Source organism: Canis aureus, chromosome 33, assembly GCF_053574225.1.
Source record: "Canis aureus isolate CA01 chromosome 33, VMU_Caureus_v.1.0, whole genome shotgun sequence".
Lineage (NCBI taxonomy): Eukaryota > Metazoa > Chordata > Mammalia > Carnivora > Canidae > Canis > Canis aureus.
In genome coordinates this window covers 4,532,021-4,558,266 of record NC_135643.1, presented here as the reverse complement: position 1 = coordinate 4,558,266, position 26,246 = coordinate 4,532,021, and the positions used below count along the sequence as shown (strand labels likewise).

Here is a 26,246-nt window from a genome sequence, read left to right as displayed (position 1 = left end):
GAGTTCCTGTCTTGATATCTTGAAAGTTTTATAGGCTTTAGAGAAGAAGTATAAAATAAAAATTTGGATTGGAATGTGTGATTTCTCCCTCTTCCAAAAATGGCGTCTCTTAGCTCTCAAGCAGACACCTTGCACAGTGGCTGAGTATTTGACTGCTGTTGTTCTTTCCATTTTAATGATTAATAGTTTCACTGGAGCTCATAATATTTCTGCTTGGAATTCAGTCGCATTCTCTCTGATGATTGTTAGAATCGGGGCATCCCTAAAGAGGGTAAGGGGAAGTATGATGATGAAATGCAAAGCAAAACTCCTAGGCTTTCAAAGCTGAGGTTTATGTTTCATTTTACTGCCTTTTTCTAGAAGCACTAGGAACAGTTGCTATTAAGTATTTATGATATTTTGGTAAACACCATCCTAAAATGGAAGTGAATAATATATACTCTCTAAGCCAAAGCTTTCCCTTTAATCTTTAGGTATTAACTGAAGGAAAAAATAAGTCTCAATATCTTTGGACATTTAAAATTTCTTTTTAAAGATTGTGTTTTTCAGAAACAGTGAGATTGATTGGTTTTGTTTTTAAGTAGCATGTAGGCTTTTTCCCCCTAATTCATGGAGCTTTTCGAAGAAAAAGATATGATTTGGTTCTATTACATGTCAGCACTTCTAGTGGACAGGCTGAATGTAAATACAGAATGGAACAGAAATTTTATTATTTTAGGAGTTTAATTATGTTTAGTTGGAAAAATTGCAATGGAAAAAATAGGAAATATTTGTATTCATATTTCTATGAATATTTCTATGGATTTATATTTGGATTCAAGGTAAATACTCTGTGATTTGGTTTAAAATACAGGAAAATTGGGTGGACAATGCAAAAGGGAGCATAATTTGATCCTGAAAATAAACAAACCATTGGATTGTATTTTAAATAGAATTTATTGTTTTTGGAGATTTGCAATTATTTTTAGAATTATAGTGGGGAGGAGAGGAGACTTCTCTGGGTTATTCCCTTTGGAATACTATACCAATGGGTATAGTGTTCATTCTTTTTTTTTTTCTTTTTTTACATTTTTAAAATTTAAATTCAATTTGCCAACATGTAGTGTAACACCCAGCGCTCACCCACCATGTGCCCTCCTCATTGCCCGTCATCCAGTTACCCCATCCCCCCAACCTCCCCTTCCGCAACCCTTTGTTCATTTCCCAGAGTTAGGAGTCTCTCATGGTTTTTCTCCCTCTCTAATTTTTCCCCACTCAGTTCTCCTCCTTTCTCTTATATTCCTTTTCACAATTTCTTATATTCCATGTATGAGTGAAACCATATGATGATTGTCCTTCTTTGAATTCTATCACTCAGCATAATACCTTCCAGTTCCATCCACGTTGAAGCAAATGGTGGGTATTGGTCCTTTCTGATGACGGAGTAATATTCCACTGTATATATAGACCACATCTTCTTTATCCATTCATCTTTCGATGGACACCGAGGCTCCTTCCACAGTTTGGCTATTGTGGACATTGCCGCTATGAGCACTGGGGTGCAGGTGTCTCAGTCTTTCACTGCATCTGTATCTTTGGGGTAAATCCCCAGCAGTACAATTGCTGGGTCGTAGGGTAGCTCTATTTTTAACTCTTTGAGGAAGAGTGGCTGTACCAGTTTGCATTCCCACCAACAGTGCACATCCTCTCCAACATTTGTTGTTTCCTGTCTTATTAATTTTCACCATTTTCACTGGTGTGAGGGTGGTATCTCATTGTGGTATTGATTTGTATTTCCTTGATGGCAAGGGATGCGGAGCATTTTCTCATGTGCTTGTTGGCCATGTGGAGATCTTCTTTGGAGAAATGTCTGTTCATGTCCCCTGCCCATTTTATGATTGGATTGTTTGTTTCTTGGGTTTTGAGTTTGATAAAAAATATGGAACCCTTCATGAATTTGTGTGTCATCCTTGTGCAGGGGCCGTGCTAATCTTCTCTGTATCGTTCCAATTTTAGTATACATGCTGCCGAAGAGAGCACTGTTCATTCTAATATAGTTAAACTTCTGCTTTTCTGTCAAAAAAGGAGGAGTAAATTATCCTCAGGGAAACCGGGAAGTAGTAACATGGCAGAGTTGACAGGTAGACAAATGAAATCATTACAACCTAAGTTGATCTCACTAATGGTTGAGATTTTTATCAACGTGATGGTAGCTTGGGATTTTTGATTACTTTATAGAAGTTTAAGGCAATTCAAGCACTTTATGTCTCTTCAAGGCAGAGTTTGCTCCATGTCTGATAATACACAAAAGCTATAATTCTGCCTTAAATTTGAATTGCACCTGATACTTACAAAAGTACCATCTTATCTTAAAAAAATTATATTTGGTATTTAAAACAAATATCCTCTGTTTTTCAGGGTAAGGGCAGAGAGGAAGAGACTATCCCTTTATTTTTGATTTAACAAACTAGTGGAGAAAATTGTACTGTGGAATAGATTTATGCAATGCTAAGCAAATGTAAATTATCAGAAAATTTAAGTCTTTCAGATGTCTGATACTTTGAAGGCAAAATATTTGCTAAATTGAGAGATTATTATTATTTTGTTAGTGATTGTTCAAATATATCTGACCTTATTGTCAAATGAATTAATTTCTTTGAAGTTAATCTTTAATTAGAAAAAAATGTAAGCCGATACTCTTGTTTTCTTTTTTTCTCCCTCCACTGGGCACCAAAGTCCAGTGACCTAGATGGTCTGGTCCTCTCGTACTGTAAATCACATTTTTTTCAGAATCAACTTCTTAGTCAGCAAGGTTAGGAGTTTCATTTTGGAACCTTCCTTCATTGTAATTAAAATAAAAAAAAAACACTATAGCAGTTCTATCTTTTATAACTTCAAACGTGAGTGACTGAAAAGGCCTTTGTTATGAACATTTTGCATGTTAACAATTTAATACCTTCTGTAAAATTTACTTAATTCAGAAAATCATTTTCACATTTTATTTTGATTTGGAATGAAATGGGACATTTCAAAATGTTTGGATTTCTGTCCAGGCAAACATGATATGTCACACTTTTGGGAATATTGGTTTAATCTCCAGTCTTAATTAGGAATATGAAAGTTTAAAATTCATTATTAGATCAAGTAGGTGCTGGTGAAAAACTTTTCCTCTTTTTCCCCTTCCTTCCCACTACATCCATTATCTACCTTATTCTTTCATCCACTCATTTATTGAGCTCTAACCGTGCTTAGGGCACTGCGTCAAGCTTGCAAGAGAGGATGTAAACTTAAATAAGACAAATTCTATGTTCTAAAGGAGCTTGAAAATAGTGATGACTTGAGGGTTGGAATATAGTGGTCACTACAAGAGTTATAAAATGTGGGGATAAAATGAAGCCAGGAAGTTCAGTGAGTGACGAGTGACTCTGGGTGACAGAGAGGAATCCTACCTTGCAGTTTGTGTGAAGATGCCAATATGGTGAGAGTCAAGTTAACAGAAGGATGGGATAAGTTTGGATATATGAAGTCATGGGAGACTTTTGGTGGTGCAGTTTGAACTGTGCTCTGACAATTGGAGTAAATTGGAAACAAGGAACATAGAACTTCAGAAAGAGCCTGGGCTGAGTGGCTGAGGCATAGGAGGGAGTGTGGCCTGGCTTGGATTATGGAGGAATACGAGGGATAGACCTTGACAGGTGGCCTGGATCCAGATTATGGAAACTTTCAAACGTTTGAATGGGGGAATTGGCATGTGTTTCCTAAGTACTCAGAGAAGGATGGAAAAGCATCAGAGGGATGAGATTTATATGATAGCTGAGAATGTTCAGGAAGAATATTCTTGTGGGAATACATAGGATAATTTGGAAGATGGAAAGGTGTGTCATAAGTCTCTTGCAATAGTCCTTGTGAGAGACATGGTGAAAAGAAACCTAATACAGTGAACGACAGTATGAAATTGGGAATAGGAAGAGCTGAGTGTGAGTTCCAACTCTGCCACTGCCTAGCTCTGTGATGTTTGTACTTTATACCATGTAATCTCTCCAAGTTCAAGATTCTCATCAAGTCAAATGGGGACAGTTCTATTTCATTGGATTGTTTTGTGAAATAAATGAGATCATGATTAAGAACAGTCTAACTCAGAAGGGCTGGGCTTGAAAACATTTGCTGGGAAGCTACGAATGTCAGGAAGTTGGGACTATGTATGATGAGGTTCTTGATCTTTCTGCAGGGCAGTCCACTGAGAGAGATGGCCGGATTTCTAAGTAATCAGTGACTTAGGTCTAAAAGGGCATGGCATGGATACATGGGAGGGTCAGATCCAACAAGTGGGGCATAACTACAAGGATGTCTAGGTGGTGTAGCTAACCAAAATCAAATACTTGGCTGTGCCCTAGTTCTGAATCCTCAGGCCTTAGGGCTTGGGCCCAGCCAACAACTGGGAAAGCAGATTCAAACATTATGTAGAATTTCAGGAACCTGCATTTAGAAAAGAGCTACGGTTCTCGTTGGGATAGAGACTTAGTTGTTAAGGGGGAAACCACATCTTAATGGACCATAGCTCCTTGGGGCTTATTTTAGGTATTGGGATTCTAGGTTCTAGATTCCCAGTAAAACTGGGTTAAGGACCACAAGGAAAACGTAATAAACTCTCTGCCCTGGTCAGAATCATGTTAGGAACAGGGTGGGGCAGAGCCTCCAGGGATAAAACGTTTCTCTTGCTGAGCCAGGCTCTGACGGCTCTGGAAAATATTAGCTGCTGTTGTTAGTATTGTGATGGCGGTGAAACTGGAAATAAGGAGGTGGATTTGGGAGACCTCGAAAAGTTCATAGAACCTGAGAGATCACTGCATATGAGATGAAAAGGACGGAGCGGGGAGTCCAGTGGAGCTTGGGCATTCTGCCCCCGAGTCCTCTGAGTAACTGGAAGCAGGGAGGGGGCGATCTGTTTTGCAGAGGGTGCCGGAGTGCTGGGGACGGTGGGATCGGGCAGAAGGGCTGAGGGAGACACTGAGTTGGCGCTGGGAAGTCCCTGTGGGCAATGTCCGTTAGGGATGTGAAGTCCCGGGAAATGTTCAAGTCAGAAAACTTCAGAATTGACTCATTGTTCCTCTTCCTGTGTTTTCTCCCATCCCATTACCTGCAAACACAGGATATAATTCTTCTATTATCCACGTTAGATTATCTTTAATGTCTTAAAATGCTAAACAATTATTTTTGGTTTCTTGGAAAGGTGATTGCAAGGCTTTTGTTTGAAAATGAAATTTAGGGGGTCCCTGGGTGGCTCAGCGGTTTAGCGCCTGCCTTTGGCCCAGGATGTGATCCTGGAGTCCCAGGATCGAGTCCCACGTCCGGCTCCCGGCATGGAGCCTGCTTCTCCCTCCTCCTGTGTCTCTGCCTCTCTCTCTCTCTCTCTCTCTATGTCTATCATAAATAAATAAACAAATCTTTAAAAAAAAAAGAAAGAAAATGAAATTTTATTTGAACTAGTCAGACTGACATGTGAATACCATGTGGTTCAGTGTTTCATTAGGCAGTGCTGTGTGGATGGTAGCATTAAAAATAAAACAAAACCACAGATTGGTGGATAACATGGAAAGAATAAAAATAAAAATACTATGTGGAAAACCTCCCTCTCTCTTTTTTCCCCCCTAAAATCAAGACCTTGGGATGTTGTACTCTGCAATTACTTGCACAATTGTTTTTTGATACAGTACCTCAGAAGTATTAAGCAGAAGAGATGAATCCGTTGTGAAACTGGTTTTATAAATAACTCTGATCCAAAAGAATTAAGAACACTATATCCTAGGTGATGGCAGCCAGTGCCAGAATTTTTAAATATCTAATGGGGAAATAGAGGAGCATAAATAGGAGGGGACGATCACTCATACATGTAGCAAATTTAAATAAAACTGAAATAGATTGTTTATAAAGGGAAAAAAGTGCAATATACATTTCAAAAAAGAACTTCATTCTAAGTGCTGGAAATGTAAGCTTCATCTGAACTTTGCACCAAATTGTTTTTCTCAGTAATGTCTATTTTTGTTGTTGTTTTCTCTCTCTCCTTTTTTTTTTTTTTGGAAAGTTTCTAAGAAAGGTGTCTACATTATGTTTTAATGAAATGAGAAGACACTGCAAAATCATATTCTTTATAGGAAATCATTTTCATAGAAGAGGAACCTAATGAACATTCTGCTAAGACATCAGTTTAAGTGATTTTAGCAGGTTTTGCTATGAATGCTGACTTAGTTGTGGAAATCTCTATTTATAAAGTCATGGTTTGATTAAAAAAATCTGAAGTCTGAGCTAACTGTAAAGATACATTCACAGGAAAAAAAAAAACAAACTGGTAGGACTTATTCGAAATTGGAAATCAGTTTCTAGGATTCTTTAAAAAAAGACTGGCTATAACATGAGGCTCACCATAAGTCAGCTTCTTCTGGGCTTCTATTTATCCAGGAATCTTTGGTACTGAATATAGATGAAGTGTCTTATTATAACATCATTCACATTAATGATAGGACGGTTGGGGCTGTGATTCATCTTCCTCCTTTTTTTTTTTTTTGTCCAGTGCCCTAATAGAGCATTGAGTAAGTAGTTATTGCTTAATTCATATTTATCAGTGAATGAGTAAATGAAATCTGTGCTTTTTGAACGTTTTTAAATACAGTTATGGTGTATTTACACGTTAAAAAAACCTTTATTTTGAATTGACTTATGATTCCGTATAACTTTGATTTCATCGTATTTGTATTCCACTGTATCATGACTTTGGTTACAAAACCCAAGTTCATACCAGCTTAAGAGGAAAAAAGCTATTGTCCTATATGACTAGGTGGTCTAGAGGGAGGAAATTGCCTCAAGTACATTTGGATCCAGAGAACCAATCTATGTTCTTAAGATCTCTCTTCATAAATTTTACCTATGATTTTACTCGCTTCATTCTTTTTCCTTGTTCAAATGAGTGTCAGATGAAGATAACTTCATCAAAAGTTTCAGGCTTACATGAGCCTCAATTAGAAGCACATTGGAAAGAGAGAGCTATCGTTTTTGGAGCATCAGAATACTCTGTCTCTCCCAGATGAGGACTCTGAGTGACTCAATTGAGTCAAGTGCTCAGTCCTGTTAACATTTAGGCTGGCCTGAGTAACATGCCTACCCGGTGACAAGAGGTTGGCTTCATGGGGAAGAAAGAGGGAGAAGGCATCATGATCCATAGCCTCACTAGGACCCCATAGAGTGGAGAACAGTTTCGTCAGTACAAAGGAAACACGGTTCATAGACATCTAAGGGTGAAAAACTGTTCATGGTAGGAAAAAAATTTAATAGCTGTTACAATCCATATATTCAAATACCTTTAAAATATGTTTGACACATACTCTACTAAGGCAATTCATTCCTTCCAAATTTGAATAAACTAAAAAATACAAATAGAAATCTTGTTTTAAGTTATTCATTTTATGTACTGAAATTTTATAATCTTGTGTCCGTAGTCCAGTGCTCTGTTTGCATTTGCATGATAATTTTACTTAATGATAACGTTATTCTTTTTCTTTATTTGGTTGGGTCTGTAGTCTAAGGAAATCAAATTTACTTTTAATAAATACAGCTTTGTGATATTTCATGAACTAAGCCAAATTAAACTATTTAACCAGGAATCTTTGCTACTGAATATAGATGAAACTAAACTGGTGCCATTGGGTTGTATTGCCAAAATGAAGTGCCAGTTGTTTACTTCTTAACATCATTTTGTTTGGGCTATAAAAGAAGACTCTTAGAGGCTCACCTCTACTTGAAAGCAAATTCAATCAAATAGAAGGACATTGAAAAGGAGGAAAAAATAGTTAAAATTTACCACCAGTATAAATTATTAAAATGCATGATTTTTCAGTTATATCTTATTTTTTCCTCAAATATAACAGTTCACGATTTATTTGGAAGCATTTTTTTAATGTTTTTGAACATTTTTTGAATGCTTTTAAGACACTTTTCTGGTGTTGAGTTACAAAGATGAACATGGTGCCCTCGACTTTTCGGAGTTCACTGTTTTTAGGCATAGGTGTTTGATTATGAAACTAATAGAAGACTCGGTAAGGCTTTGTATTTCTGTTCTTGTGGCATAGGAAGATATTTTATTTGTCACTCTGGATTTTGAGAAATCGAATAGAACAAAGATAGACCTAGAATGCTTGACAGATAGATTTCATGTTTCAGTTAATAAAACAAAAGAGTGGTCAAGTAAGACCAATATGAAATAATATATGTGTCAGAGTGAAAATTATGTTGAGATTCAATTTCTTTACATTCTAAAGCAAATAGTATATTTGTTTTAACTTTATCCATAATTTCAATGTACTTTTTATGGAAATCTATTTAGCCTTTAAGAAAGCATTAAATGATTATTTGGAGTTTGTGCTAACCAAAAAAAGAGAAAAAGGGTGGAATCAGATACACTTCTGTTTCAAATAACAATCAATTTTTGGCAGATTTCTATGTTGTAGTGGGAAAGGAAGCCCTTCTAACATGATTTGTTTTGAAAATTGCAATTGTGAGATGCAGAGGAACTTAAATGTTATTTGGGGCTTTTGTGTCGCAATTTGTGATATGGGCATATTTTCATCAACAGTATAATCACAACTATTCTTCTGTTGTGTTTGGAGCTGAGTAGAGTAAAAGGCAATGATTATAACTTATGTTCTTCCTTAGACTTCTTACAGTAAAAGTTTGTTTAAATATTTGTCACTTGTGCTTATACAACTCCCTCACTTGAGAAGGAAGACAGAATCTATTTTTCGCAATGGGCTGGGGCAAAGCCCACTCACTGTATTGTGCAACTGGTATTTTGAAGCTCCAAGCATTTTTTAAAAAAATGAACTCAACCAAAACATGTGATTACAAAATTTGTTTTAAAAGATTTTATTATTATTATTTTTTGAAGATTGTATTTATTTATTCATGAAAGACACACAGAGAGGGAGAGACACAGGCAGAGGGAGAAGCATGCTCCCTGCAGAGAGCCCAATGTGGGGGCTGGATCCCAGGACTCTGGGACCACAACCTGAGCCAAAGGCAGAGGTTCAACCACTGAGCCACCCAGGTGCCCCAGATTTAATTAGTTTTAAAGTAATCTCCATACCTGACATGGGGCTTGAACCCTCAAGTTTGCGACCTAGTGTCACATGCTCTATGGACTGAGCCAGCCAGGTGCCTCATGATTACAGATTATAATTGTTTTTCGTTTAAATACTACCACTTAAAGAAAAAGACGTTTGATAGGGATGTTTGACAGCCAGAAAGAAAATAAAGATCATCTGAATATTGAAATCTAAAAAGCAAACAAGGAAAGGTGAAAATATCCTTAAAATTGTTTTAGCTGCTTATTTTATGCGTACCTATGGCTAGTTACTAAGGCTTCATTTTGTTGCGACCTTGGGAATAATGACCTTCTGTATGAGGTATAAACTTGGAATCCTTCATATTAGGATGAACTCCTGTAGTGTTTAAAGCTGCTCAATGAGTAAGGAAGAAAAATGCTTGTTTTTTAGATTTATTATTATCCTTACTGATATATTCTCTGACATCCTGTATGTCATGGAAATTAGCAGTTTCTACCTGTTAAGGACATACCTAGGGTGCTTATAAATTATCTATAACGTTGTATTGTAGATCACATTATATACCCAAAGTCGGTTTTACAAATTTATTGCTAGAATGAATATTTTTAATTTTTAATAAAAATTTTAAAAATGTCTAGGTAGTGCTTTGAATATAAGTGTAGTGAACTAATCCATTTTTAAGAAAAAGTCTTTAATATTTAGAATTGACCTTTACAAATGAGATCACAAAGGAAACTGGTCGATGGGATTTAATTTTTTTTTTCACATATGTGTCTAGAATTAGCCCTCTTTTCTTGAGAAGACACATATATTAAGTTCATGTATCTTTTCGTGTTGTTTTTATTGTTTCTTAAATTATTTTTTCCATTTGGCTCAATGCCTTATTGATGCCATTGATTACCAAAATTTGTACCATACAAAAAGTTTTCCCTTCACTGTATGTAACTAAAGATGTGATTTGATTAATTCTAGTAGTGCCTAATTAAGCTCTGTATTTTTTTAAGCTCTGTATTTTTTTATATGCTTAACTGTTCAGTGTTACACACCTCATTTATTTGCCTTATAGTCAAAATGGTCTTGCCTTTTATTAGAAAGTTTTACATTTACTTTTCAATTAATTCAATAAACATTAATTGAGCAGCTGCTATTTTTAATATATTGTATTATCTACTTTTTATGTTAGATTGGCTTGGAACATATGGTATTGTCATTCATTAAAAAAGTATTTACCTAGTTTCTTCTGGAATGGGCTCTGTCCTATTTTCCAACTATAATAACCTTTCTATTGCCAGTTAGAAATTGGAAAAAGTACAGATTTTGAAATCTGTTTTGGTTTATATTAGTTGTGGGAAGTTTTATTGTTGATTTTTTTTTTAACTGATGCTTGATCTTCAAATCATAAAACCTAGATATTTCTCCAAAGTTCAACATCAACTTCAAAGACACTGCATGTCCTAAATCATATGTTGTTTTCATTTCCCCATCTTAACTAATTCCATGCTAAATTTTATCTTGGGTATATCTCAGTTTCCCGCCAATTAATCCCATTTTATCTTAAATGCCAGAAGAAATAAGCCACAACTATATACATTGTATGTATTTTTTCAGGCCATAGTATGGCTTTTATTACTTCTTCCAATGTCCCATATCTGCTATTACAGCATGTATTCATTATGTAAACGTGTTTAGGAACTTACAAGATCTCAAATCAATATATGGTTTCATATGCATCTTAAAAAAATCTCAGAAATAAGAAATTAAATATGATGCTGTCTGGTTATTTCTGGTGTAGATGGTTCCTTGATAATACTGTCACTTTACCTGATTATTATTCAGTGGTTATACAGATCTGATTGTAATTCTATTGTCAAGAAAGGTAAGAAATTAGTTTGTAACCAGTGGGATTCTTGAAAGAGTTGTGTCTGACTTTGCAATGGTTCACATCCCGCTCCTGCAAGTATTGCCAGTTCTAGCTCCAGAGTACACGTCTGCCGCTTGTTACCTTGTATGTAAATTTGGCCTGGAGTGAAATCCTGAGACCTGATCACATAATGTTAGATATAGACTCAGTCCAAATTAATTTGGAACATGCCTGGAGTAGCTAGGGTGAAACACCATTCTGATATTTCATTCAAATCACTCTGCAGAGAAGGGACAGTGCAATGGGATCTACTTTGATCTTCTGCCAAACATCTACAATCTCAGGCCAACAGGCCCAAGGTCAGAGCTGACTCTTAAGGCTGCATTTGGTCTTACTGCTGACCAAAAACGAACCCAGTGGGAGGCAAATAACCTTATCTTAATCTATACCCCTCCCTTGCCAAATAGAGAAATTCCATGAAATTAGTATTTGCCATGTATGCCGAACTAATGAGAGTATTTTGATGATCAGAATTACACAAGTAGTGGAATTAAAATTATGCACAATCAGTTAGAGGAAACAGAAAATAATCATAAATTGTAAGAGTGAATACTATTGTTCCATTTACGGTTTTATCCCAAACAACTTGGAAGAGGGGAAATATTTGGGTTTTGACTTTGTTATCATAATGCAGGACAGGCCTTTTACCATATGTTTAAAGGGAGCATCCAAGACAAATACAGTTTTTTAAAAAGATATTACTTATTTATTCACGAGAGGCAGAGAGACTCAGGCAGAGGGAGAAGCAGGCTCCATGCAGGGAGCCTGATGCAGGAGTCCATCCCGGGACTGCAGGATCACACCCTGAGCCAAAGGCAGATGCTCAACCACTGAGCCACTCAGGTGTCCCGACAAATACATTTTTAAAGAGGTTTTTATTTATTTATTTTTATATATTTATTTATTTGAGAGAGAGAAAATGTGTGTGCGTGTGCGAGCCAGCATCGTGCGAGGGTAGAGAGAGGAAAGGGAGAGAATCCCAAGTGGCCTCAGTGCTAAGTACAGAGTCCTATGCAGGACTCAGGCGAGGGCTCAATCCCACAACACTGAGGTCATGACCTGAGCTAAAACCAAAAGTCCCAGCCTTAACCGACTGAGCCACCCAGGTGCCTCAAGACAAATACATTTTAAATAGGACAGAATGTTTTGTTAATGAGAAAGGACAGTAACTGTGATTATAGAGATTAAATATATCAAACCATCTTTAGGATTTAATTCACAGTTTGGCCCAACATGTCGGAATATAGAATTTTTATACAGAGTATCAGAATTCAGATTCTATGTATTTTAACTTCTTTTCTGTTATAGATTTGTACTGGCTTATAAAGATTTTTTTTTTTTTTTTTTTATTAATGATAGTCACAGAGAGAGAGAGAGAGAGAGAGAGAGGCAGAGACACAGGCAGAGGGAGAAGCAGGCTCCATGCACCGGGAGCCTGACGTGGGATTCGATCCCGGGTCTCCAGGATCGCGCCCCGGGCCAAAGGCAGGCTCCAAACCGCTGCGCCACCCAGGGATCCCTGTACTGGCTTATAAACACTAGTCTTGTAGATGGTGTTATGTATACCAACAGCGACTCTGTCTAGACCTCTCTGTTTTGGAGTTCACACCTTCATCTCCTACCCAACCTGTGTCCCATGGGTGCAACTGTAGGTTAAGAAGTTTTTAAAAACTCTGTGGTTCACAAATATATATAGAAGGAAAAGAAACCAAGAAAAGAACAGCAGAGCAGCAGAACACTGTCAGGCAGACATATAAGCAGACCTCATTGTCCTTTTTAGAAAACATTTTCCCTCATGCTGCTTGCATTTCTTGCTTTACTGAATGGCTATGCTTCAGAATTTCCATACATAGGGATTTTTGTGGTTTAAAAAATTTATCTTTGGGGTATAACCCAATCTAGGTTGTTTGAAAGGTCATCATTTCATATATTTGCACTCATATGTATTATATGAATGAGTTCATAAGATGAGAACAGCTACATTGAAATGGAATCTTTTGCACAGTAGAAAACCCGGATACCGATTGTATTTAGAAAAGGAATGTGTGTGTTTGTCTAGCAACCTAGGTGAGACAATGAGTGTGTACGAGGGAAAGACTAACTTATTCTGTGTCAAAAATTCACCTAAAGTTTGTTCCATGTTCAGAAAAAATGGAAAAAAAAAAAAAACCCAAAAGAAAACAAAACAAAATACCCCAACCTTCTGCTGCTTGGCTCAGAATATCCTTTCTCTTCCCAGCACTCAGGCAAGCTCTAGAAATGTATGAAACCTTATACCCTTAAATGCCATTGACATCATTGCTTTTATGACTGAAAAAAAATGTGTTCAGATAACAATTTCTAAACAGTTTGATTTTCTTTTTTTAAGTGGCTATTGTGCCTCCAAAGCACAGTTAGGGCCTCTTGTTCTAGTATAGCCTCTCTTGTCTTTTAGGTTCTGGATTATGAATAAGTATTTGATCTATACAGAAAAACACTGAGATAGAAAGCAATAATAAGATGACAGAAAAAATCAAAAGAGAGAAGGCCCTAAGCATTTGTATTTCCTATATGTTACTAATTCAGAATATGATCTGGATTTTTGATTTATTCGAATCAATGGAATTGGAAATTTTTTTTCCTTTTAAGTAGGCTCCACACCCAGCGTGGAGCCAGATGCAAGGCTTGAACTCACGACCTTGAGATCAAGAGTCGGACACTTAACCAACTGAGCCACCCAGTTGCCTTGGAATTGGAAATTTTAAAACAAATTTATTAAAATCCCAACAAATGTAGGTGAGAGCTTAGTGACATACTTTTGAAGATAAAAAATAAGATAGGGATCCCTGGGTGGTGCAGCGGTTTAGTGCCTGCCTTTGGCCCAGGGCGCGATCCTGGAGACCCGGGATCGAATCCCACGTCAGGCTCCCGGTGCATGGAGCCTGCTTCTCCCTCTGTCTGTGTCTCTGCCTCTCTCTCTCTCTCTCTGTGACTATCATAAATAAAAAAAAAATTAAAAAAAAATAAAAAAAAATAAGATAGATTTTAGATGGTTTTGATAGTATAAAAGGAATCTGGTCAAGACAGGCAGATAAATTTTCACTAGTTTGTTAGCTATTAGAGTTTTGTAATGTTAGATTGTCAGAGTGCACTGGTTAGAACAGGCTTTAGAGTCAATCAAACCTGAGGAGATCTGGCTCTACTTTTTGAAAACTAATCGTTCTTATTTAAAAAATAAAATTAAAAAGATCTCTCTAAAAACCTCAGTTTTCTCATCTATAATGTGGAGATAAAAATAGTATATATTCATAAGATTTAGGAGGATTAACTGAAGAAAATCATATAAAGTGCTTAGCATACTGCCTGGAACATAGTTCCCAACAAATGATAATTATTATTACCATTGTTAGAAATTCTTTTGAATTTTTGGCTACTGATATTTGTACTAAATTTAGGGAGTTAACTTTCAGTAAATATGACTCTTGTTATGCCTATTAATTTTGAGGACTTAAAAGTAGGGAGTAGAGAATAATGTACCTATTATTTTCATTTGTAAATATTCCTTCACACTAATATCACTTTTTGAGTGAACAGATGCTTGTGAGTGAACAGATGCTTCAGTAGTATACTTTTTTTCATGGTGAGCATCAAGTTCTTTGCCAATTTATATATATATATATATATGTATATTTCAAAATCTCAAATGATGTAATTTTGCATCTAGGGTGTGCATGACTTAATGTGCCCTGGTTTTATTAATAGCATTTGGCTTGTCTTTAAATTTGGTCTATGGTGCTATTAGCTCTCTCTGATGTCAACCAAGGCTGACCTTCAGTGGAAACTATTTTCTGTTTCTATTGAGATATAATGAAGACAGATGGCAACACATATTTGAAGAAACATCCTTACAAGATGCTCTGTTGTACAAATGATGGAAGTGCAGAGTATGAAAGATAATGTGTCAATTATCATAGATGGGACACCTGATCCAATGTTCAATCAATCAATAACAGTATTTAATTTAGTAAAAATTAACTAGAGTGTTTAAAATATTTGTCCTCTATCGGTTGTCATTTAGTGATGACAGTTTTAATATAATGGACCTATTTTGATATCTTGAACATTTGAACTTGTGCAATTACTTGTCTTGAGACTAGATTATGAACTGCTTCATGTTTATGGAACTGATTTTTAAAAAAAATTTAATGATATAAACTATCTGCATACAAACATTGAATTATTTGACTTTCAGTTATTTTACTACAGGAACATGATAAACTTTAGATGGAAAAAACAAGTTTAGGACAAATTTTATTTTTTAAAAATGCACATGCTTTCTTTCTTTCCTCCCCAACACATTCTTGTTCCCTCTCTTTGATTGTTTTTCATTTGGAAATGGTTTGGGTGAACCTCTTATTTCAAATCATGGGTTTCTGTGTTTCCCGCACTCATTTTTTGGAGGGCTGGATGCCTTTTCACATAAATTAACTTTATTCTGCCTTATGTTTGTCATGAAATGGTTGTTGATTTGCTTGCTAGATAGATATTTTTTAATATTCTCATTAATTCATGCAATCAGTATTCCCTAAGCATTTATTGGTTGTACTTTATATGCAAAACAGTGTGCTGGTCCTGAAAGGATTGTACAACATACTGTCCTATCTTTATGCTCAAAGACTTTGTCTCCTAGTAGAGGTGATTCATATATCCAACTAATAGAACATAAGATACAGAGAAATTTTTCAAAAAATCAGAACAAACGTTAGAGAAGGGCACGTAATGTCCTGTGGGGAATTCAGCTGGATTCCTTCAAATGGTGATGCCACTTTTAGGACTCATGGTCTAAACTGCTTGTCTTTCTGTGAATGTGTTCCTTGGGTCACTTTGCCATTCAGTAATATCATTTCTATATAATTCATTTTTTAAAAATAAGTACATATATTAAACTAGTGGAAGTGTATTCTTAGGTATAAAAGTATATTATACAATTTACTGCAACATATCCCCAACCTTCAGCTATTCTTAGTTTCTCTTGATGTAACTTGATTTCTTTAATATTAGACGTGAAGTAGAAAATACATTTTTAAGTCATCTTGAATTTATCTTTATTTTTTTCTTTTTTCCCCTTTATTATTTTTTTATAATAAATCTATTTTTTATTAGTGTTCAATTTGCCAACATACAGAATAACACCCAGTGCTCATCCCATCAAATGCCCCCCTCAATGCCCGTCACTCATTCACCCTCATCCCTTGCCCTCCTGCCTGCCCTTCCACCACCCCTAGTTCGTTTCCCAGAGTTAGGAGTCTTTATGTTCTGTCTCCGTTTCTGATATTTCCCACACATTTCTTCTCCCTTCCCTTATATTCCCTCTCACTATTATTTATATTCCCCAAATGAATGAGAACATAAACTGTTTGTCCTTCTCCGACTGACTTACTTCACTCAGCATAATACCCTCCAGTTCCATCCATGTTGAAGCAAATGGTGGGTATTTTCGTTTCTAATGGCTGAAGAATATTCCATTGTATACATAAACCACATCTTTATCCATTCATCTTTCGATGGACACCGAGGCTCCTTCCACACTTTGGCTATTGTGGACATTGCTGCTAGAAACATCGGGGTGCAGGTGTCCCGGCGTTTCATTGCATCTGTATCTTTGGGGTAAATCCCCAGCAGTGCAATTGCTGGGTCGTAGGGCAGGTCTATTTTCAACTCTCTGAGGAACCTCCACACATTTTTCCAGAGTGGCTGCACCAGTTCACATTCCTACCAACAGTGTAAGAGGGTTGGTTCCCTTTTCTCCGCATCCTCTCCAACATTTGTGGTCTCCTGCCTTGTTAATTTTCCGCATTCTCACTGGTGTGAGGTGGTATCTCATTGTGGTTTTGACTTGTATTTCCCTGATGGCAAGTGATGCAGAGCATTTTCTCATGTGCTTGTTGGCCATGTCTATGTCTTCCTCTGTGAGATTTCTCTTCAAGTCTTTTGCCCATTTCATGATTGGATTGTTTGTTTCTTTGCTGTTGAGTTTAAGAAGTTCTTTATAGATCTTGGAAACTAGCCCTTTATCTGATATGTCATTTGCAAATCTCTTCTCCCATTCTGTAGGGTGTCTTTTAGTTTTGTTGACTGTATCCTTTGCTGTACAGAAGCTTCTTATCTTGATGAAGTCCCAATAGTTCATTTTTGCTTTTGTTTCTTTTGCCTTCGTGGATGTAACTTGCAAGAAGTTACTGTGGCCAAGTTCAAAAAGGGTGTTGCCTGTGTTCTCCTCTAGGATTTTGATGGAATCTTGTCTCACATTTAGATCTTTCATCCATTTTGAGTTTATCTTTCTGTCTGGTGCAAGAGAGTGGTCTAGTTTCATTCTTCTGCATGTGGATGTCCAATTTTCCCAGCACCATTTATTGAAGAGACTGTCTTTCTTCCAGTGGATAGTCTTTCCTCCTTTATCGAATATTAGTTGACCATAAAGTTGAGGGTCCACTTCTGGGTTCTCTGTTCTGTTCCATTGATCTATGTGTCTGTTTCTGTGCCAGTACCACACTGTCTTGATGACCACAGCTTTGTAGTCCAACCTGAAATCTGGCATTGTGATGCCCCCAGCTATGGTTTTCTTTTTTAAAATTCCCCTGGCTATTCGGGGTCTTTTCTGATTCCACACAAATCTTAAAATAATTTGTTCTAACTCTCTGAAGAAAGTCCACAGTATTTTGATAGGGATTGCATTAAACGTGTATATTGCCCTGGGTAACATTGACATTTTCACAATATTAATTCTGCCAATCCATGAGCATGGAATATTTTTCCATCTCTCTGTGTCTTCCTCAATTTTTTTCAGAAGTGTTCTATAGTTTTTAGGGTATAGATCCTTTACCTCTTTGGTGAGGTTTATTCCTAGGTATCTTATGCTTTTGGGTGCAATTGTAAATGGGATTGACTCCTTAATTTCACTTTCTTCAGTCTCATTGTTAGTGTATAGAAATGCCACTGATTTCTGGGCATTGATTTTGTATCCTGCCACGATGCCAAATTGCTGTATGAGTTCTAGCAATCTTGGGGTGGAGGCTTTTGGGTTTTCTATGTAGAGTATCATGTCATCGGCCAAGAGGGAGAGTTTGACTTCTTCTTTGCCAATTTGAATGCCTTTAATGTCTTTTTGTTGTCTGATTGCTGAGGCTAGGACTTCTAGTGCTATGTTGAATAGAGTGGTGAGAGTGGACATCCCTGTCGTGTTTCTGATCTTAGGGGAAAGGCTCCCAGTGCTTCCCCATTGAGAATGATATTTGCTGTGGGCTTTTTGTAGATGGCTTTTAAGATGTTGAGGAATGTTCCCTCTATCCCTACACTCTGAAGAGTTTTGATCAGGAATGGGTGCTGTATTTTGTCAAATGCTTTCTCTGCATCTAATGAGAGGATCATATGGTTCTTGGTTTTTCTCTTGCTGATATGATGAATCACATTGATTGTTTTATGAGTGTTGAACCAGCCTTGTGTCCCGGGTAAAATCCTACTTGGTTATGGTGAATAATTTTCTTAATGTACTGTTGGATCCTATTGGCTAGTATCTTGTTGAGAATTTTTGCAGCCATGTTCATCAGGGATATTGGTCTGTAATTCTCCTTTTTGGTGGGGTCTTTGTCTGGTTTTGGAAATAAGGTGATGCTGGCCTCATAGAACGAATTTGGAAGTACTCCATCTCTATCTTTCCAAACAGCTTTAGTAGAATAGGTATGGTTTCTTCTTTAAAGTTTGATAGAATTCCCCTGGGAAGCCATCTGGCCCTGGACTTTTGTGTCTTGGGAGGTTTTTGATGACTGCTTCAATTTCCTGCCTGGAGATTGCCTAATTTATTGGCGCATAGCTGTTCATAAGATGTTTTTAAATCATTTGTATTTCCTTGGTGTTGGTAGTGATGTCTCCTTTCTCATACATGATTTTATTAATTTGAGTCTTCTCTCTCTTCTTTTTAATAAGGCTGGCTAATGGTTAATCTATCTTATTAATTCTTTCAAAGAACCAACTCCTGGTTCTGTTGATCTGTTCCACAGTTCTTCTGGTCTCAATTTCATTGAGTTCTGCTTGAATCTTAATTAACTCTCTTCTTCTTCTGGGTGTAGGATCTATTTGCTGTTTTTTCTCTAGCTCCTTTAGGTGTAAGGTTAGCTTTTGTATTTGAGTTCTTTCCAGTTTTTGAATGGATGCTTGTATTGCGATGTATTTCCCCCTCAGGACTGCTTTTGCTGCATCCCAAAGATTTTGAACGGTTGTATCTTCATTCTCATTAGTTTCCATGAATCTTTTTAATTCTTCCTTATTTTCCTGGTTGACCCTTTCATCTTTTAGCAGGATGGTCCTTAACCTTCACGTGTTTGAGGTCCTTCCAAACTTCTTGTTGTGATTTGGTTCTAATTTCAAGGCATTATGGTCTGAGAATACACAGGGGACGATCCCAATCTTTTGGTATCGTTTCAGACCCGATTTGTGACCCAGTATGTGCTCTATTCTGGAGAAAGTTCCATGTGCACTTGAGAAGAATGTGTATTCAGTTGAGTTTGGATGTAAAGTTCTGTAGATATCTGTGAAATCCATCTGGTCCAGTGTATCATTTAAAGCTCTCGTTTCTTTGGAGATGTTGTGCTTAGAAGACCTATCGAGGGTAGAAAGAGCTAGATTGAAGTCACCAAGTATAAGTGTATTATTATCTAAGTATTTCTTCACTTTGGTTATTAATTGGTTTAAATATTTGGCAGCTCCCACATTCGGGGCATATATATTGAGGATTTTTAAGTCCTCTTGTTGGATAGATCCTTTAAGTATGAGATAGTGTCCCTCTTCATCTCTCACTACAGTCTTCAGGGTAAATTTTAGTTTATCTGATATAAGGATGGCTACCCCTGCTTTCTTTTGAGGACCATTTGAATGGTAAATGGTTCTCCAACCTTTTATTTTCAGGCTGTCAGTGTCCTTCTGTCTAAAATGAGTCTCTTGTAGACAGCAAATAGATGGGTCCTGCTTTTTTATCCAGTCTGAAACCCTGCGCTTTCTGATGGGGTCATTAAGCCCGTTCATGTTCAGAGTTACTATTGAAAGATATGAGTTTAGTGTCACCATGATATCTATTCAGTTCTTGTTTTTGTGGATTGTTCCAATGGATTTCTTCTTAAAGGGGAATTTGAGAGTCCCCTTAAAATTTCTTGCAGAGCTGGTTTGGAGGTCACATATTCTTTCAGTTCCTGCCTGTCTTGGAAGCTCTTTATCTCTCCTTCCATTTTGAATGAGAGCCTTGCTTGATAATGTATTCTTGGTTGAATGTTCTTCTCATTTAGGACCCTGAATATATCCTGCCAGCCCTTTCTGGCCTGCCAGGTCTCTGTGGAGAGGTCTGCTGCTACCCTAATACTCCTCCCCATAAAAGTCAGGGATTTCTTGTCTCTTGCTGCTTTAAGGATCTTCTCTTTATCTTTGGAATTTGCAAGCTTAACTATTAAATGTCGAGGTGTTGAACGGTTTTTATTGATTTTAGGGGGGGATTTCTCTATTTCCTGGATCTGGAGGCCTGTTTCCATTCCTAGATTAGGAAAGTTCTCAGCTATGATTTGTTCAAATACATATTCTGGCCCTCTGGCCCTTTCGGCACCCTCGGGAACCCCAATTAAACGTAGGTTTTTCTTCCTCAGGCTGTCACTTATTTCCCTTAATCTATCTTCCTGATCTTTTGTCTCTTTTTTCCTCAGTTTCCCTCTTTGCCATCAACTTGTCTTCTATGTCACTCACTTGTTCTTCCACCTCGTTAACCCTCCATCGTTAGGACTTCTAGTTTGGATTGCATCTCATTCAATTGATTTTTAATTTCTGCCTGATTAGCTTCTAAATTCTGCAGTCATGAAGTCTCTTGAATCCTTTATGCTTTTTTCTAGAGCCACCAGTAGCTGTATAATAGTGCTTCTGAATTGGCTTTCTGATATTGAATTGTAATCCAGATTTTGTAACTCTGTGGGAGAGAGGACGATTTGTGATTCTTTCTTTTGAGGTGAGGTTTTCCTTCTAGTCATTTTGCTCAGTGCAAAGTGGCCAAAAACAAGTTGTATTGGGAAAGGGAGAAAAACAAAGAAGATAAAGAGGGAAAGAAAAAGAAAAAAGGAAGAAAAAAAAAGAAAAAGAGAAGAAAAAGAGAAAAGAAAGAAAAAGAAAAAAAGGGAAGCAAACGGAAATCAAAAAGCAAAACAAAAACAAAAACAAAAACAAAAAACAAAAAACCAAAAAACAAAACAAAACAAAAAAACAAGGGGTAGTATCCTCTTATTCTGTATACTGTAAGTCCCTTGACTTCCCCTGGAACTTGTCCGTCTAGCTGGTCATCTCGGGGATGCGCCTGTTGTTCTATCTTCAGGTGTTAGCACCTGGGGGAGCTGCTCTGCCCCTGCCTGGTGCAGGGCTCAGTGGGGGTTGTTTACCCCGTGAGGTCCCAGGAGGAACAACCGCAGTGGCGGCGCCAGCTCTGCAGCTCTGGAGTCAGCTCCCGCAGTAACCACGGAGCTCTCGGTCTGCAGGGCCTGGAGGCTCTGGGGCGGGGCCGCTGATCTGCTCAGCTGGGGCAGGAGCGTCCTTGCGGTCCTGGGCCCTCCTGGCCTCTGCCTGTCCCGGGGGTGGCCGGATCCTGGGCTGTGTCCTGGCGCCCTGTGCTCCGGGGCCTGCGCTGGTGGATTCGCGCTCCCGCCCCGCCGCCCCCTCCGCGGAGCCGCCCCTGAGCCCCCGAGCTGCTCCTGCCCCGCAGCCCCTTCCGCGGAGCCGCCCCCGAGCCCCCCGAGCTGCTCCCGCCCCGCAGCCCCCTCCGCGGAGCCGCCCCCGAGCCCCCCGAGCTGCTCCGGGTCCCGCCGTGCGCGCTGCAGCCCTTAGGGAGCTCGGCGCATCTCCCGGGGCGCAGGTGTCTGTTAGTGTCCCCGGGAGCCCGAGGGCATCCCCGCCCTCCTGGGTCCTGCTCCACCTCCCCGCGAGCCCCTTTCCTCCCGGGAAGGTTGGTGCAGCTCCTGCTTCTCCGGGACGGGGATCTCCTGTCCTGGGGACACTCGCCCCGGCCTCAGCCCGGCTCCTCGTGGGGCCCCTCCCCCTTGGAGGCCTTTTGTGTCTTTCTTTCTTTTTCCCCGTCTTCCTACCTTGATAGAAGCGCGAACTCTTCTCACTGTAGCATTCCAGCTGGTCTCTCTTTAAATCTCAGGCCGAATTCGTAGATTTTCAGGATGATTTGAGGGTTATCTAGGTAATTTGGTGGGGACAGGTGACTTGGGGACCCTCCTCTTCCACAATCTTGCCCCTCCCTCCTGAATTTATCTTTAAAACCAAAATACCTTACATGGAGTAAATAAGGTCTGGCTTCAGAAATGGATACCAACAACAGCCCTTAAAAGTGTTTATTCTCCAGTTGTAAGGAGAGCACTGTAAGAATTGACCATTTGCTCTTACTGTTGGAACTATCATTTTATTTTTTGATTTTAATTAATTACTTAATTATTTATTTTTAGGAAGGTGGTTAAGAGGGGAAAAGTGCCAGAGAGAGCTAGAAAATCTTAAGCATGCTCCATGCCCAGTGTGGAGCCCAATGTGGGGCTCAATCTCACCGCCCTGAGAGCATGACTGGAGCCAAAATCACGAATGGGATGCTTAACTGACTGAGCCACGCAGGCACCCCTGGCACTATCATTTTAAAACTATTCAATGGATTACATCAAATTAAAAGAGGAAATCAAGATATACATACACTTTTGTCTTAAATATTTTGAGATCTGATTTGATTATGGTCGATACTGGTAGGATAGAGAAAAACAATACAGTTTTAGAAGTTTTACACAGATCATTCTGAGTTGTATGTTCTTTGACATGGTCTTTGGAAAATCTTGTAATTTCTTTGTTTACCTTCTTCTAAGGAATCTTTAAAGAACAGTTGCAATTTCCAATGGATTCAGTCTTTAAACCTCTCATAATTTTTCTTGATGCTTGAAACATTTCTCTGTAATGCTGCTAGAGGTGTGCCTAAAATAACTAATAAAGAAAGTGTGAACTGAAAAATGTTTCTTCATAGGAGCATCCTTAATGGGATCTGTTTTTAAGTAAATTCCTTCAGACTTGCTGGCAAGTAAAATAGATTTGGAGGCTTTGTGTTTTCCTTTTACCCTCTATTTGTGTGGCCCACTGTTCTCCTTTTATCTCACATTGGCCAAAGCCAAGGCTATAATGCTGCATTTTTGTTAGTTGGAACCTTTTGGCTCCATATTCCGTTAGCAAAACTTTTCCATTCTGTTCCCTTCAGAGTCTTGTTACTTGTGTAGTGTTAAAATATTTAAGGATATTACTGATTTAAGATACTTCCCTTCCTAGACGTGTGTTACCCTTTCACAGTGGCCCTCAATTCTTTCCCCAACTTTAAAAAAAAAAGATTTTATTTATTTATTCATGAAAGAGAGAGAGAGAGAGAGAGAGAGAGAGAGGGAGGCAGAGACATAGAGGAGAAGCAGACTCCATGCAGGGAGCCCGATGTGGGACTCAATCCTGGGACCCTGGGATCACACCATGGGCCGAAGGCAGACGGTCACCACTGAGCTGCCCAGGAGTCCATCTTTTTCCGAATTCTTAATTGAACCACAGTACGCATTCCTCAGAGGAGTGAGTGTTGATTATAGAAGATAAAATAGTAGACCAAGAGGAGGTCTTTGGGTGCTGAAATTTCTTTGGGGACTGTGGAGTCTGTCTCTTTGGTCATTTCTGAGTTTAAATTTCTCAGATACAAAATCTTACTGTATCTGTTTCCCTATCACTATAGCTTCAATTGCTTTGTGAAAAGTGGATTCACTGGGAAATGATCTTAAAAAGTACCAATGGTTTCCTGCCTCAGTGATGCATATTCAGCAACAAAGATTCCCAGCTGACAATTTACCATTCTACTGTTATTCAAGAAAGCACAGAAAGCATTTCTGTTTCCTTCCTTCCTGTTCTAGTTCTGAGCAGGAGATGCTAGAGCCCACTGTACATCATCTGTCTTCAACTCTGTCAAGAAAGGAATGCTGTTCAGAGATCATCTGGAATTTGTCTGAGTTTGATAATGTAGTGCAGAGCAGTTCTAAAAATAAAGACGGGATTGTTGTGTCCTTTGGGAGCAGCTGATTTCATCACTGTTGTTTTTCACTTGTAGCCTGTGCCTTGTAGGGTGGTTTCTGTTTCTTGGAACAAGCTAAGAAGAGCCATTCTGTTTCTGGAATGCTGGAGTACGGGGTCTGTTTTTAAGGATAATATTTGGCTCATACAAGGAGCCTGTGTTCCCCCAAGTGTAACGTTTGGTGCCTACAAGGAGGATTAGCATCTGTGGGAATTGAGGCTGAGAAATCGAATAGAAGTGCCACGGTCAAATAAAGAAGTGTTTATTTATTGATATTGTATTGAACCTCTTTGTGAAAAACATATTAAGTTCGCATAATTGAACAGGAGATCCAATTTGCTGTCTTGCTTTTGCCTGATAGGGAAGGTCAGCGTTAGGTTTTATGGCTTCCAAGAGAGTTCAGTTATTTTTGCATTCAAGGCTACCAGACTTTGAGGTAACATCTCCTTTATCTGTGCTTATCTGTATTTAATAATCAAACAAGGATTCCTACAGAATATAGTCTTGGGATATATACTGAAAGACAACATAGAAATTTCCTAAGAGCTTGGTAGCTGTATATACGATAGTAAAAGATTTTCTCTGTCATCTATTGAGGTTAAGGGGAGGACCTTATGATTATTAGCAATCTTATAACTCACTTTACATATTAGAATTTCATTCTCTATCTTGGTCTTCTTTTTTTTCCTTTTTAGATACTAGCTCAGTCATGCACTGAAATCCTGGAATTGCGGCCTTCAAGTGTCTGTGTGGGGGGTAAGTGGTTAGAATTTAAAAATACCGTGTAAGAAATTGTATTTTTTCCCCCTAGTTAAATTATATGATTTGAAACTCATGTTGGAAAGAGAATAACAAAATTAACTTTTTTGGCATCCTTTTCTGTAAGAATTTTTAAATAATTCCTTGAAATATTTCTATTTTAAATTCAAATTTTTTAAGATTGGAGTGTTATTTTAAATAATGAACATATTGTGTGACAGGCTTTTAGAATTTTCTGTATATTTAGTTCATGTTTGAGACCTTTCCTATGACAAGTAAAATAAAATATGAAATTTTTTCTTTTATCTAATTATATAAACAGTCGTGTATCTGTAGACTTTGAGCTCTGTGCTTTGATGACCCGGCCAAAGTACAGTCCCTCTGGCCTGGGGCACATGAAGAAGTGATGTATGGGTGGATGGCAGGAAAGAAGTAGGTGGCTTCATTAGCAGGTGCCAAGAACAGACTCAGGTTTTAGCACTTTGAAGCCATCCTTACCCAAAGAGAGTGCGATTCTGTTTCTTGTTCAAGTCTGACCTGGAGTTCATTTTAATATAGAAAAGGAAAAATATTGGGTCTAGTGGAAGAGGAAATGGGCTGTGTAATTTCCCACAGAGCCTCCCAGCCTCTGGGTATGGTCTGAAGTTCTGTATCTTTTAGACTTCCTGTTTAATGGGCTTTGAGATGTTTAAGAGGAATAGCGCATTTGGACATCCCAGAGCATCCCTCTGCTTTCATAATTTTACCTCATCTTCATAACGACACTATTTGACAGTTTTATAATCCCTGATTCACAGATGACAGAATTGGGGCAGAGAGGTTCAGTCCTTGTTTTACTAATTGTCCCATTTGACTCTTGTCTGTGGACTCTAAAGCCATGTTCTTTTCACTGAGTCACATTTTAAGTTTTACCTGCACTTTAAATAAAATTCCTTTTATAACCTGCTTCATGAGGAGAGGCAAAATGATATTTTCTTCCACAATAAATTACTATAAATATGTTAGATTCTGATAGATAAGCGATTGTTGGAGAAGATTGAGAGTTAATCACTGTTAAAATAGTTCATATATCATCTTATAGCTAAATAGCAAACATTTAAATGCCAATCAAGATATTTGATCAGTTAGCTTGTTTTCCTAGCATTTTATTTTACTCTCTAACATGTAGTGACTGCTCCTTTGATATAGAGTCCTGAGCAGTAAGTTGAATAAACTTCCTTTAGTGACAGGCCATAGACTATGAATAGTCCCAAATGCATGACTTCTGGTGAGTTATAAATATGTATGCAACAGAAAATGAAACTGGGATTAGCAATGTCAAGAAACTGTTAAAGAACTC

General features: G+C 38.0%; 1 protein-coding gene and 1 non-coding gene across 3 annotated transcripts in view; one reads left to right on the top strand and one right to left on the bottom strand.

Moving 5' to 3' along the window:
* The window catches only part of ANTXR2 (ANTXR cell adhesion molecule 2), a 159,280-nt gene that overhangs the window by 19,472 nt on the left and 113,562 nt on the right, over positions 1–26,246 (top strand). For both annotated transcript variants that reach the window (XM_077882636.1, XM_077882637.1), the window contains exon 8: positions 24,844–24,904. In XM_077882636.1, coding sequence (XP_077738762.1) covers positions 24,844–24,904 — 61 coding nt within the window. The remainder of the gene's footprint in view (positions 1–24,843; positions 24,905–26,246) is intronic.
* On the bottom strand, positions 1,913–2,019 carry LOC144304409 (U6 spliceosomal RNA). The gene has a single exon (XR_013371322.1). It is a non-coding gene; the product is annotated as a U6 spliceosomal RNA (small nuclear RNA).